The 15,323-nt window shown below is 41.9% G+C and overlaps 1 protein-coding gene and 3 long non-coding RNA genes across 4 annotated transcripts in view; 2 read left to right on the top strand and 2 right to left on the bottom strand.

Moving 5' to 3' along the window:
* LOC135342395 (uncharacterized) overlaps positions 1 to 10,929 on the top strand; it is a 72,984-nt gene extending 62,055 nt beyond the window's left edge. The window contains exon 3 of the long non-coding RNA XR_010396862.1: positions 10,780 to 10,929. This is a non-coding gene — a long non-coding RNA (uncharacterized LOC135342395). The remainder of the gene's footprint in view (positions 1 to 10,779) is intronic.
* Positions 1 to 15,323, bottom strand: part of LOC135342388 (T-box transcription factor TBX19-like) — a 28,872-nt gene that overhangs the window by 8,392 nt on the left and 5,157 nt on the right. The window contains exon 3 of the mRNA XM_064539119.1: positions 13,894 to 14,224. Within this exon, the coding sequence (XP_064395189.1) occupies positions 13,894 to 14,224 (331 nt within the window). The remainder of the gene's footprint in view (positions 1 to 13,893; positions 14,225 to 15,323) is intronic.
* On the bottom strand, positions 667 to 6,921 carry LOC135342396 (uncharacterized). Its single transcript, XR_010396863.1, has 2 exons — positions 6,816 to 6,921; positions 667 to 6,648 (listed from the first exon to the last, which is right to left on the bottom strand). It is a non-coding gene; the product is annotated as an uncharacterized LOC135342396 (long non-coding RNA).
* LOC135342394 (uncharacterized) lies at positions 5,599 to 7,401 on the top strand. The gene is made up of 3 exons (XR_010396861.1): positions 5,599 to 5,739; positions 6,209 to 7,202; positions 7,272 to 7,401. It is a non-coding gene; the product is annotated as an uncharacterized LOC135342394 (long non-coding RNA).

Raw genomic sequence — 15,323 nt, 5'->3', positions numbered from 1 at the left:
GGTATACCCGAGTTATTTTTTATTTTGAATCAGATAAAGCGTTCTCTAAGCTTCAAAATGATACTAAGATCGACCTCCTAACTATTTTCTATCCGGAGCTACGAAGTATGCACTATGCAAGCTTAGTAAAATATTTTATGGAGAAGACGATTAGTTAGATGAAGGCTATGCATTCTAGGACTCTCTAGCTAGCTATGTAGCTGATTTGCTTGGCATCTAGGAAGGAATTTCGAAGAAAGAAAGAGTGTCTTTACTCTTTTTGTTGAGTTTAGCTTGAAATACTCCATGTAAACTTTTCTCTGTCCCTGCTTGCTGTGAAGCAAAGGACATTGCTTGACTTGGTTATTATGTATCTAAGTGCTATATAGGATGGTTTCATGCTATGGATAAGCTGTACTGTTCATAAACATTTGCAGTATAGTCCTTCAAACTGCTTTAAGACACCTTGACCTCCCACGACTTAGAGTTCTTGTATCTCTTTCCTTGGCAATCTGTTGTAGAAATTACAACAATGGGTAAGGAATCGTTATGATGAATTAGATGAAGTTGTATGTGAGCTCCTCCCTGACAAACAAACTGTAGTCTAGGTAACCGCCTTATCAGTCAAGTAGGCTAAAAATCTGTGTCCTTTGATGTAAGCTTTGATGTCTCTTTGTGCATATGTAGTTATAAAAAAAAAAAAAAAAAAAAAGAAACCTTTGACTAGCTAGGAAGAGTAGCAGCAGTAGTAGTAGCAGTGCAAGCAGGACTAGACTAGATTAAAAAGTTGGTGGAAAGAATAACTGACCGTTTGGACGTCACCTGGCTGCCAGACTTTCATCTGGACTCTTCCCCCTGAGTAGCTGGCCTTTCTCTAAGCCACAAAACTGAGCAAGAAGCTGAAGAAGCAGCTAGACAGAGACATGTACCTAGCCTTGAGAATTGGGAGGCGTGGCTCAACTAGTTAGCCCAGCCCAGAGGAATTGTTACCGTGGGTACTGAACAACCGTAGAAGTAGGGCTACCCCTGGCTTTACTGAATTAACTAGCTGTGTCTGCTGTCTAGTTGGACCAGATTTAGCTAGATAATGGGGTAGAGAATAGTTGAGCGGTGCTGTGTGTAGCTTGAACTGTACTGGCTGGCAAGAATCTAGTAAGCACCCTATGCACTGATAACTCGTCAGAATGGAGGGTATGTTCTAGGGATCTGGACAGCTGTACATCCAAAGGAGCCAGGGAGTGCCAATCATCTTCTCCCAGTCTCTGACACGCTAAACAAAAGGAGCTAGAACTGGGAGTCCCAGCTAGAATTGCTAGCCGGATCTAGACTAATAGAATGACATGGAGGCGTGGTGAGGCCGGATCCACACTAATTGATCGACCTAAAGACGCTCCTGTTCCAGATTTCACGAATGGCAAGGAAAGGGTTATTGTATAGCTGTTTAGTGATAGTTGCTTATGTAATGTTCTAGTTACGTAATGTTTATTTATGTAATCATTATTAGTTTATGGTACTAGCTATATTTATCTATTTCTATATTTAGCCAGGTCCTAGTACTATTTGATTGGTGTAATTATTAGATAGCCACATGCTGATACTAACAAATGATTTATGATCGATGCGAAACTATTAACTGTTTACTAGAGTGTAGAACAGTATAACTGGCGACGAGGATACAAGGATGGCTGAAGCAGGGCTCAGCCTACAACCTCTTACTCCATTTGACCCAATCTCAGACCCTACCTCGCTAGGACAGCGATGGAAAGCAACATACTTGGCAGCTCTCAACATCACAGATGGAGGAAGAAAGAGAGCTCTTCTCATATATCAAGTTGGGGAAGATACACAGTCAATTTTTGATACCCTGACAGACACAGGAGATGACTATGACACAGCTATAGACAAGCTGGATGAATACTTTGCCCCCAAGAAGAATGTTGATTACAAGATCTTCAAGTTTCGCACTGCTGCTCAAAACAATGGAGAAACTATTGATCAATACACAACAAGACTCCGGAAGTTGGCCCAGAATGTGAGTTTAATGATTTAAACCGTGAAATAAAATCGACCATTATTCAGAACTGTTTATCGAAAAGACTCCGTAGAATAGCACTTCGTGAAATGAGCGAGACCCAGGCTAGTGGGATGGAACAACTCTCTGCGTCTGTGAACCAACTCCACGTGAAGAGACCTCCACGTAAATTCCCGATGAAGCAAACTCACACCCCTTCGAACCAATGTCGAAAGTGTGGACTCACATGGCCCCACAAGGCCCCACAAGGAAGGTCCGTGCCCTGCAATCGGAAAAACTTGCAAGAAATGCGACCATTTTGCTCGAGTATGTTTGTCCAAAACAACAATGCCACGCAGTAAACAAGGAACTAGACGTATACGACAAGTTGAAACTGCACCCAGACCAGACACAGAGTCAGATAATACAAGCAGTAGCGACGACGAGTACCTATACGTACTCGGAAACTCTACCTATTCCAAAGCACCAATGGTCACTGTGGGCATTAATGACATCCCTGTTACAGTGATGATAGATACAGGTGCATCAGCCAACATCATTGATGAAGACAGTTTCGAGGAAATACAAAAACATTGTACAATATAGCTGAACTCACCCACAAAGTGCATGTTTGCGTATGGATCTGACTCACAACTCACTGCCAGTTTATGGCAAACATTAACGTCGGTTCAAAACACGTCCAGTCTATGACTGCAGCACAGCTGAAGACCTCGACCTAATCAGTATCAAAGTCAACCAAATGAACGAACAGCAAACCGACGAAGAACTAATTGCCTCATTTCCCAAAGTGTTCAAAGGGATAGGCAAACTCAAGAACACACATGTCCGATTACACATCGATGACTCAGTCGCTCCGGTCGTACAGTCAGTCCGGCGCATTCCATTCCACCTCCGAAAACAGGTTTCAGAAGAACTCGACAATCTGGAAAGTCAAGGGATTATCGAAAAAGTCGACGGTCCCACAACATGGGTCTCTCCTCTAGTCATTGCTCCAAAGAAAAATGGAAGTGTTCGCCTATGTGTCGATATGAGGATGCCAAACAAAGCCATTCTAAGAGAGACACCCCAGCCCCATGGTAGACGATCTTGTTCACAATCTGAATGGAGCAACGGTAGCTTGACTTGAAAGCTGGGTACCACCAAATTCCATTGGACGGAGACAGTCACTACTTTCGTGACACACAAAGGTCTCCGCCGATACACTCGACTCAATTTTGGCACAAACTCAGCCAGTGAGACTTTCCAAAACATCATCAGTGACCAACTTCGTGACATACCGGGTACTTTGAATATAAGTGATGATGTCATCGTGTATGAGAAGAACATAACAAAGCACTGAAGAAGAAGTTTAAAGATGTAAACCTCACCCTTAACAAGTCCAAGTGTGAGTTCAACAAGTCATCCCTGACATTTTTCGGATTTGTATTCTCCAAAGAAGGCATCTCAGCTGATCCAGACAAAGTGAAGGCCATACACAACATGACCCCTCCAAAATCAGCATCCGAAGTCAGAAGTTTTCTGGGAATGGCAACTTACTGTGCTAAATTCATCCCTTCGTTTAGTGATGTATCACATCCTCTCCGCAACCTGACCAAGAAGGATGTTCCATTCCAGTGGTCTCTGGAACATCAGTCTTCTTTCGAGAAAATCAAAGAAATGTTGACCAGTGAGGCATACTTTGACCCATCCAAAGAGACAGAGGTAGCCTCTCCAGTTGGTCTATCAGCAATCCTGTCTCAGACAACACCAGGAAAGCAAGACCGGAAAATTGTCGCGTATGTGAGTAGATCGCTTTCAGATGTTGAAACTCGATACTCACAAACAGAGAAGGAAGCTCTTGCAATCGTGTGGGCAGTAGAACGACTACACCTCTATCTCTATGGGAAAAGATTTAACCTACACACCGATTGCAAGCCAGTTCAGTTGATTTTTGGCAACCCGAAGTCCAAACCACCTGCCAGAATCGAGCGGTGGAACTTGAGGCTACAAGGCTACGAATTCAATGTGATACACACAAAAGGAAGTAACAACCCATCTGATTTTCTCTCCCGACACACCACATTAAAGGAGAGCAGAGAAAATGGCAGAAGACTATGTCAACCTCCTATGCCTACATGCAATTCCCAAAGCAATGTCCTTGACAGAGATTCAAGAAGCGGACCCTACGCTGTGTGAATTGATGGACGTCATTCAATCTGGAAAGTGGTATGAGAAATCAGATGCTACTAAACTGTTTGGCAAAGTCAACGCAGAATCTAATCTGATCCTCTGTGGCAACCGAATAGTGATACCAAGCTCACTCCAACAGAGATCAATCGACCTTGCCCATGAAGGTCACCAAGGAATAGTGAAGACTAAGAGACTGCTACGTGAGAAAGTCTGGTTTACAGGAATCGAGGAGAAAGTTCAGAAAACCATTCAGAGCTGCATTGCATGTCAAGCAAACAGTCCCTACTCACCACCTGCACCTCTCCAGATGAAAGCACTGCCACCCAAACCATGGCACACTGTGAACATCGATTTCTGCGGACCATTCCCAACTGGTGAGTATCTGATGGTAGTCATTGATGCATACTCTAGATTTCCGGAAGTTGAGATTGTTCACTCCACGGCCGGAAAAGGAACCATCAGCAAGCTCGATCGAATCTTCTCCACTCATGGAATACCCAAAGTTTTGAAGAGTGACAATGGTCCCCCATTCTTCTCAGAAGAGTTCAAACAGTACACTCAAGAAAAAGGCATTAAACATCGAAAGAGCACTCCTCTATGGCCACAAGGAAATGCAGAGGAAAGCGGTTAGATCAGCCCACGCTGAAGGAAGAGATTGGAAGAAGTTTCTCTACCAGTTTCTCTTTAATTATCGTGCAACACCGCACAGTACAACAGGAGTATCACCTGCACAACTTTTGTTCAACCGAAAGATCGGCACCAAGCTACCTGAGGCAACCGTGTCAAATGACACTCCAGTGGATTCTTTGGTACGAGACAAAGACACATAAGCCAAAAAGAAGATGAAGCCGACAAGAGATCTCGTAGTTGTCAGCCTAACATCCAAATTGGTGACACTGTATTGGTACGCCAGAAGAAGGACAAATTCACAACTAAATTTGATCCTGCCCCTTACAAGGTGATGAGGTCAAAGGTTTGATGGTAACGGCAACTCGAAATGAAAGAGATATCACGAGAAACGTTAGCCATTTCAAACGAATACAACCCTCTGTGAGAACACCAGAAGCTGATTATGAAAGTTCAGATGATGAACTTGATAATGGTCCAGACGAAACTCAACCAGCTCAGCAAGTACAGGTCCAACGACGATATCCAACGAGGCAGAGGTGAAGCTGTCAGCGTTATGGCCAGAATATACATGGAACTTGATTGAACTCTAATAACTGTTTCTTTTCTCCGAAGTAAAGGAGGGATGTAATGTTCTAGTTACGTAATGTTTATTTATGTAATCATTATTAGTTTATGGTACTAGCTATATTTATCTATTTCTATATTTAGCCAGGTCCTAGTACTTATTTGATTGGTGTAATTATTAGATAGCCACATGCTGATACTAACAAATGATTTATGATCGATGCGAAACTATTAACTGTTTACTAGAGTGTAGAACAGTATAGCTTAGTCTACCTTTTAGCTAGATTCTCTTTACTTTTTAGAATAATCAACATTAACAATTTCACCATTTCTATGTACAACACATTGTATGGGCAGCAAGACAGGTAAATCGCATGTTGACTATAATTTTAGCCACACCCTATAACACGGAGTGTTTCACGCAAACATTTTCGTTTCCAATCACCTTCCTTTTCAATCTATGATATAAGCTTGTACTGACAGTCTTATGTAATAGATCACTCACTTGTATGCATGGAGCCTCTACAGAAAGTGTCTCTAAAGCTTGAAGGAGACTGATCTATTATAGGTGGTCTTTCACTTAGTATTCATCTAATTAAGGCTTTCCAACTTACTATTAGCCTTACAAGAAGCTTTCCTCCTTGTAGTACTGGTATCACTGCCATTGTGCTTAGTATTAGCAGGCATGGTGGGATGGGTGATGCCTAGGAAACTCCGTGAAATTGTCCTATAATATTTATATGGATGGTTCCCCTAGGTCGTGGTGAGTGTCGGAGGCCTGAGAAACAGTAGTCTATTGGCTAGAATCTATCCTAACTTACTGTTTATCTGTAGGTTGTTATGGAGGGGTTATGAGGACAAGTGGCACGGGATACGTAAATCTAAAGAAAAAAGAGTGGATCTATGCAAAGCTAGCTAGTTAGATAGCTGCTCTTTCTATTTTTGTTGCTAAATTATCTTTGTTAAGAAGTGGAGCTATGGCTCCTCTTGATGATTGTAAGTACTGGGCTGATGAAATAGTCCTGTACAAGTTGTAACTTTTTTAAATAACCCCCACGTACACACAGTAAATTTCATTGTAAAAGATGAAGAACGTTTGGTGAGTTTCTTCAACGTCCGCGCTTGACCTGTTTAAAGCTTCGTAGAGAGCAAATTTTTACAAGTAGGTAGAGGAAAGGCACCTGTGAAAAAAAGTAATTTTTACTTCATTTCTACTGTTTTGGCTTATAGCTCAATTTATTGTAGAGGAGAGTGATTGGAAACGCATGGGTGGACTCAGTACGATTCTGGCCCATCCGTGTTTCGTCCACGCCCACGCAATGCTGTAGTGGCAACAGAAGCAAGGCGTCTTTTAGAAGGACAGAGAAGTGCCTTGGCCTCACAAACAAATACACCTATGCCAGCAAGTACTATGCTCTTATGTACCTAGTATAGTTGTAACCTTAACCTAGAAGTGTCTACTAAAGAAGTTTCATGTAGCTTTCCTTGACTGGCTGAGGATTGTGGGATTTTTTAACTCTCCAAAAAGAACTACAGCCTGTTTGACGGGTACAGTGGTGTGTTAAGTGTGTTTTGAATGTAGCAACTTCATGATTGACTCTCCATGGTAGTATTTGCAAACAAATTTATTATCACACTCGTGACTTTCGCTTGTGGGATTTTGTGGAAGTGTAGTGTTGAAGTAGCAAATGTTTATAGGCTAGAAGTGACCTTTAATGCTACTACATGCTTTCGTACACTTCATTTGTTCATACGAATGGATCGGCAAGTTTTTTGGGGAAGAGTTATGAGAGAATAAACGACGGAAGTGTCAGTTGGAAGACCCAAGGTAAACTGTTATCTCAAACTGATATTGTTTTTAATCTCAGATTGTGTGCATCTGATGATCCTTCTTCAGGGTTTACATCGGCAGACTGTAGCACGTTCACTGAACCACTTACCAAAGAGGACATTCAAGGAAATTGCATCATTATTTCTGTCTTTACATCACGAGTACAAACAGTACAATGATAATAATAATTATTGTTTATGATTTATGTTCTTAAACTTCTATTAACACTGTGTGTGATCCCACAGTAAACTCTTTCATACAATGGCGAAGAGCTCCTCTAATACTAATTTCTGAAACACGAATGGAATTAAGCTAGTAGCCTAACTTCATCCTAGTAGCCTTCCCGCTTGTCTCATGTCTCTTTCTGGCTATAGTCAGTAGTAGCCTTCTTGCCTGTCAAAGATGAAATTACCATACCGTAGAAACTGGATTATGCATGCGCTTTTAGGGTCAATAGCAGAGCTCAATACGCTTATATTCGAGAATGCGCCTATAATGCAGTCATTTTGAGCCCCACCCAGCAACGAACTTGGAATAAAAGGACCTCATCCATGTCTCACATTCTCTCAGCATGATCAGACAAGGTAACAGCACGCCCAGAGAGTCCTTACAAATGGATATCACCAGCTATAGCTACCCTGCACTGTACAAGTTAACTAGCTCATGGAAAATTAGCTGAATCAATTCTAAAATTACACTAATAACCTTCGCATAATTGGAAAAGCGCTGCCTGCAGTTGAGCATGCGCTTAAAATAAAGATAAGCTTATAATCGAGTAAGCGCTAATAATCCAGTTTCTACGGTAGGACAATGGTCAATTTCATGTGACGGAGGTAGGAAAAAGAAATATAACCGTGACACGGATGGGCCAGGCATTCACGTATGCGTTTCCAATCCCTCTCCTCTACAATCAATGATTTAATACTTGCCGCGTTAAGGGCCCTTTTCCTAGGCCCTGTCACAAATGGTTAAAACACTCCGCGTTATATTTTGCGCACGCAAATATTTTTGTGATTGAACGTTCTGTGTTGTATTTTAACTGTTTCTAGCTCTCCTATCCACTAGCGATCACTCAGACGCTGGGAGGTACTCTAGAGAAGTAAGTTTATACCACTGACAAGCTCTAAGTCTGTTGTCTTTAATCTGTTTCAAATTTTTGTTGAGTTTCTATGTCAACTTTTCTCTTTCCCTGCTGTGAAGCAAAGGACATTGATTGGCTTGGTTATTATGTATCTAAGTGCTACATAGAATGGCTTCGTGAGCAGGTCGCCATATCTGAGAACAATACGATAATTGCGATCGAACAAGTTAATAATTTCTTCTGAACTGTTGAGGTTGATGAAAATGTACGCTTTAGCAATACGGTATGCCGCTGAGCAGAGGTGATTTGCCCACTTAAGGTTCTTGTGAAGAATTAGGCTGTGAAGGATTAGGCCCTTTAACCGTCGGATTCTTAATTAACACTGAAGTGAAATGTCTGTAAATTCTCTATCGGGTTTCCAGAGCAATAAAATGCCTAGCAACCATATACCAATAGAATGCCCATACAACAAGGAATAAAATGGTGCAACATGTGTTGCCATAGCAACCACGGTTATTGCGCCCACCCGTTTTTATCATTTTAAATGCCCGGCCAGCGGTGAGATAAAATCCAAAAAATTTTTTTCATGGATCAGCCTGTCATGGTATAAAGGCTTGACTAAGCTTGATTTTCACATCATATGAATGTAACAGTGCTAAGATATATCTTGACATCAGAGGGCTCGATGAACGATCTATGAAATTTACAAGCTCACATAAAGACTGTTCATTACTGCTAATTCTATTTTAGCTATACTATACTTACACTACTGATATTCTAGCTATACTATACTACTTACCAGAGTCACACAGCGAGCCCTCTCCTGGTCTTTCACCGTCCTGGTCCATAGCTAGCGTCTAGGTCCATGTCATGCATGTCATCAGTCCCAGACAGTTCATCAGCGTCTGGCATAAAGCTGGTAGCCTTTGGGAGGTATCCTACTATCCCCTCTCCTTCATAGGCACTGTCATCACCAGAGGAGACATCGCCATTGCTGTCCTCAAGCTGTTCAAGCACATCGGCACAAGTAAACAACCTAGCCATAGCTATAAACTTCGTGCGGTAAGATGCTAATGAAATTTAACATAGCAACGTGGCTTGGAAAATTCTAGACTAAATTGCACGTGATTCTACAGCTCTTCCTCTATACAGGGAGGTGCGTAGTTCGAGCTACTTCCTAAGTATCGCAGAATTAGAATTTCGCAAAAAAGTCACGTGGCCCGTGGCGGTTAAAGGGTGATTTTAGATGAAGCTGTACTGTTCATAAAAGTTTGCAGTATAGTCCTTCAAACTGCTTTAGTATAAGGCCTTGACCTCTCACTGCTTCTACGCACAGCACATTGTAGAGCAGTCAAGACAGGTAATGAGCATGCTGACTATAAATTTAATCCTTTGTAGTTTTAGCCACCCTATAATGCGGAGTGTTCCACGCAAAAATGTTCGTTTCCAATCCCCTTCCTTGGCTAAAACTACATTTATAGTCAGCATTGTCATTATCTGTGAGTGTCTTGACTGCTCTACAATGTGCTGTACATAGAAGCATGCAGTGAAATTGGTCATTTTTAATGTGAAAAAGTAAAGAGAATCTAGCTCTAAAAGGTTGGCTAAGCTAAACAAAATAAATGCTTACACAAGAAGGAATAGCTCTTACTATGAAGTCGTCGTGAGAGGTCTAGGCCCTAGTGTGTCTAAAAGTATATACTAAAGTGTATGAACAGTACAGCTTATCCATGGTTTTGAAACCATTCTAATAACCAAGTCAAGCGATGTCCTTTGCTGTTTCGGCTTCACAACAGGGAAAGAGAAAATTTACATGCAAGCTAAACTCAACAAACAACAGAGTAAAGACAACGGACTTAGAGCTTGTCAGTGGTGTAAACTTACTTCTAGAGTACCTCCCAGCCCCTGAGTGATCGCTAATGGATAGGAGAGCTACCTCATAACGGTCAACCACGAAAATATTCACGATCGCTAAATCATAACGCGGAGTGTTACACGGAGAGGCCTGGTCGTTTCCAATCCCTTCCTTTTTAATCTATGGTAAGAGCTAATAATCCAGTTTCTACGGGTCCACAATAATAAGGTCATTACGGTAGTCCAGAGGAGGGTGGACAGGGTCAAAAGGTCACTAATGAAATCACCTGAGCTTATGTTTTGTGCAGTAAATTTGCAAGTTTGACTGCACATCGCGCCCCGATTCTTGTGATAAAGTAGCCCCCTCATGTTACTGCTGTTGCAAATTAGTTAACTTTTAGCTACTGCGCCCCTCCAGAGAATTCGTGCAGTCCCTAAAAGTAGATTATCTAGCTAGCTAGCTACTGCAAGTTTAAGTTGTTCAGATTAACGTATACATTACAAGAAGGTCCCACTCTCATTGCAGAACAGGCCCAGCTCTTGCAGAAGGAAGAAACGTCTTTGCCATGATTTTCAACATGGTATGGCAAATCTCTTGCTTTCACTCACTGCCCTTTGTGATGGACTACAAACTAGTAGGTAGGACCAACACTGCCGGCCCTTGTCGACAGGTGTGTTGTTCTTGCAAATCTCTCTGCTTCTTGTTTTTTGGTTCCTAACCACGCCCAGATACAATCAACACCAGGCCTAGTTGTCGGCCTAGCTAGAAACAACTCGGCCTGGAATTGAGGCTAGTTGAATGCTAGAATATGCTAGACTAATATCCACATGTCCACGTCAAAGCTACTACTCCACATCAGCTATTAGGCAGGCAGGCATCATCATAATTCATTCATAAATCATCTAGATACATAGTCCCGAGTGTAGCGAGGGTACTACAAGTGGCGGGAGCTTATGGACACCGACAACACTGTGTCTGTGTATCTGAGAGTGCCACACATTAGATGAGAGTTTTGAGAAAAAGTTTGACTGAGAATAAGAATACACTTTACATGCATTTAGATCATGTTTGCCATAAATACTGCAATTTGATTGGCTAAAGGAAGTGTTCTATCCAACTTAGAAAATCATGTACTTATGTAGAAGATCATGTACTTACTTAGAAAATCATGTACTTCACTTAGAAAATCATGTAGCAAAGATTACATAAGATCTGATTGGCTAAATACACATGGTTGCTATGATCTAAAATGCTTAGACACTGTTTAGGAAGTTTCCACAGATTTAGAAGTCCTCAGGGCTAGTAGAACCCTCACTGCGTTTGTGATACTACAACCAGCCCTTTGGGTTTCTAAATAATGTAGAAACTTCCTAAACAGTGTCTAACTATTATATAGATCTGGGATTTAATAATGTAGCAAAATACTATTGAAAACCTCCAAAACAGTATTTATAACTACTATTTTTTGGTTTAACCTCTAGGACGCAACATAAAAAAAATATTGTCAACGCAACAGTCCCAACTTAAAGAGGCCAGAAAATTGTCTTAAGATGGAGGGTGTCGCATATTTGGAAGGTCGCTAGCCTCGAGACCAGGCCGATTAAAATACGGCCTGGTCTCTATTGCATGGGTGATAGTGCACATGCGCAAACTGAGCAGAATCTGGGGAATTCGTTTACGTTAGTAAACCTTTGTAAAATTATACCGTAAACTAGTTTGTTTACTAGTTTCTTTCCGTATTATTTTTAACAAATACTTGTCTCCTGTGGCTTTATGCCCTCTATTGTGTTGTCAAGAAGGCTTACACACTTGTCTAAAGCCAGAAGAGGCTCTCTACGATGGTCCTATGGTTGCAGTTGAAAGCTTGCCATAGTCTTTAAACTCTGTCTCCTGTGAAGCTGTGGCTTATGTTCTCTATTGCGTTGTCAAGAAGGCTTGCACACTATTTTGAAACCAGAAGAGGCTCACATCTCTACCTCTACGATGGCCCTATGGTTGCAGTTGGAAGCACAAAGTCCAAGACTTGCCATAGTCTGTCAGAAACCCAGTTCAAAACATCACGACCATCCAACCATCAGATGAGAGAGAGCCTCTTCTGGCTTCGTGTGCAAGCCTTCTCAACACAACACCATTAGAGAAGGCCACAGCTAGCTAGCTAGCTAGTTGGGCGGAGCCCGACCGTCCCTGACGGGAAGTCGGGTTTCAAGCCTATTGTCAGGATTTGTCTTGCTGAATTATGTAACACGCTGATAAGCAGCTATGAATAATCATTTTATTCTATGAATATTATTATTCTGAAGTGGGTGTTAACCAATTTTATCTTGCTTGAGGTTGCGCAACCGGACGTGACACAGACCACAGTAGAAATGCTGCAATCTGATTGGGCTACAACTATAGTTGCAGCAAAGACAAATCCTGACATAGGCTTGAAACCCTACCTCCCGTCAGGGACGGTCGAGCTCCGCCCAACTACTAGCTAGCTAGGCTATACAAAGCTTCATATAATAGTAGATAGTACATGGGCGTGGACAGCCACGCCTATGATTAATTACACATGCAATAGATACCAGGCCGTATTTTAATCGGCCTGGATTCGAGGCTAGAGAGTCATCTAGCTTACAAACGTACTGCTTCTATAATTATAGGCTGGCATCTAGCCATGTTCTTTTGGATTAGATTCACAAACGAACACTTCGTTTACAAGTGAAGGTTGTTGCAGTCTCGTGCGTATAATTATGTCAACTGTTCACACAAGTTTCTGTTCACTGGAAACCACGCCCCAGGAAATGGACTAGCCAGGTTAACGTTACTATCAATGACTCGTCCCAAAAAAAATTTTGGAATGTAGTTATCGTGACCTCCCTGTCTTGTTGGTTTGCATAAATGCTGCAGCTATATACACATGACCACCAAACCACAACACAGGCAACCACATGCACTCTTTTCTGTGAACTACTTTCGCAAAATTCATTACGCGATGAAGATATGGTCGACAGTTTGGAAGCAAAGTCCCAGAGTAGCCTCGTTCCCAAGCCGATTTTTCGGGGTGAAAGTCGAACTGGAAACTAGGCTAGACCCAGAGCCACTCACATAGACTGCGTCATGTGCATTGCTCGATCTCAGTTATCTATCCTAGCAACAATTAATTACGGCTTAACAAACGATACTAACTAGCTCAATGATTTATAATTATGTGCGTAAAACATGCATGCTAGGATCACGACCAGTTCAATGCTGATCGATCTACATGCATGCATGCAAAAATAGATGGACGGTGCACCATAATAATAGATGCAGGACGTTTTTTATCACGCGCATGAACCTTCTCTCTAAGCACCTTCTATGCCTGGATCCCGCTAACATTATTTCTCTCAACCTACAGCGACTCACTACTGAATATCTGTGTGTAACAGGGATTCAAGAGCTCAAGAAACATACCCACACTCCCTTCACTACTAGTGAAAATGGGACAGTGAAGAAAGAAAACTTAAATCTCTACATGCATGTGAACGTACGTATTTACAATCCCATATCGCATACACACAAGAAAGACAGTAGAATACAGCCGTGCAGTCAGTTTCAGATCTGGTTCTTTTTGATGAGTTTTACATGGTATGCAAAATTCCCAAAACCCAAAACATTATATGTACATGTATAGCACCTACCATGCACATGAAATTATTAAAAGAATAACTGAACAGTACGTGTGTAATGCATGTGTAATGCATGTATACTCGGTGACTACTACTCACCTGACTCAACGCTAGTTGCACTGGTTGTGTACCCAGGAGAGGATGAGCTCTGTTTACTCTTCTTTTCATGTAATGGGGAAGAAGAAGAAGATTTCCTGAACCTATCATAGTGACCGCCTTTCTTCTCAGGATAGAGGCCAGACTGATCTCCTTCTCTGAAAGCACGGGCATATGGATTGTTGTCAATCTTCATTTGGGTCATCACACTGTTTTGATAGGCAGTCACCGCAATGAATGTCGTCTCAGGAAAACTGATCAACTTAGTGCCCCCAAGTTTCTCATCTTTGATTCTGATGGCAGGTTGATATTTTTGCATCGAGTTGAGAATAATCTGAACAGAAAACAGCAGTCATGTATATTTTAAGTCATAGAGGAGTATGCAACTCCCACGCACATTCCATTCTACATTTAGGACTGAATGCGTCGCAGTTGTGTAAACTGTTAGCCATGAATAAAATTAAATGTGGGCTGGAGGTACAAACCACACGCGCATGTGTGTGTGTGTGTGTGTGTGTGTGTGTACGCGCATGTGTGTGTGTGTGTGTGTGTGTGTGTGTGTGTGTGTGTGTGTGTGTGTGTGCTGATATCATTTTTAGCCACAACACATACGCACCCATAGACTTGTTCCCAGGCCTTACTTTTTCTTACTGTTGTCATTGTTTATCCAATAGAAGGTAGCAAAAGAAGAATAGACAAAATAAGGCAGCAAAGAAATTAATGAGCGTACAGTTAATAAAAAGTAAGGCCTGGTTTAAATCGCGTGATCCACAAGGATTTTTATGAACGTGGGCGATATGTAGCCCACAATCGTACGTAAAGTATTCTCCCATGCATTCAGAGTTAATAAGTGAGGCAACCACCAAGCTGAGATCAGGGATCGAACCAGCGTGGCCAGCTAGCTAGCTCTGGTGAAAGTAGCTACCTGCTAGATGATAACAGGAGCACATTACAGAAGGAGCGTCTAACTCTGCTTGGGTTCGGAAATCGCATCTCGTGTGCTTTCCTAAACGCCGCATTGCCTTATAGTGTGTAAGTACTGTGTACATAAATTACAGACCGCGTTCAGCCTGTGAATATCATTATGAACGGATTTTGTATGTAGTGCAGCAGCAGGAGAGCTAGGTTGAGCCAGAAAGAGCTAAAATGAATAGCTAGATCTTTGACGGATGTTGGTATACATCATGGAAGAGACTGTCGATCATTGGTGAGGTACAGAAAGTTCTGAAATAGGAGCATATCCAGTCACTTTGTCAAGAGAAAGTTTGCTAGACTTAGACTAACACATACTAGGCGTTTTGTTTTTGCAGTAGGGAGTCTTACTGGGGTTCTTAGAAGAGAGAGTTTACTACCATGCAAGCCTATAGCTAGCTAGCTAGCTGTAGCTCTTGACCTATGCTTGGTAAGAGTGCACCCGTCAGCTCAATTAGCAC

The sequence above is a fragment of the Halichondria panicea genome, chromosome 10, assembly GCF_963675165.1.
Source record: "Halichondria panicea chromosome 10, odHalPani1.1, whole genome shotgun sequence".
Taxonomy (NCBI): domain Eukaryota; kingdom Metazoa; phylum Porifera; class Demospongiae; order Suberitida; family Halichondriidae; genus Halichondria; species Halichondria panicea.
Note: the sequence above shows the minus strand (reverse complement) of the source record. Positions and strands in the feature narration are given on the sequence as shown.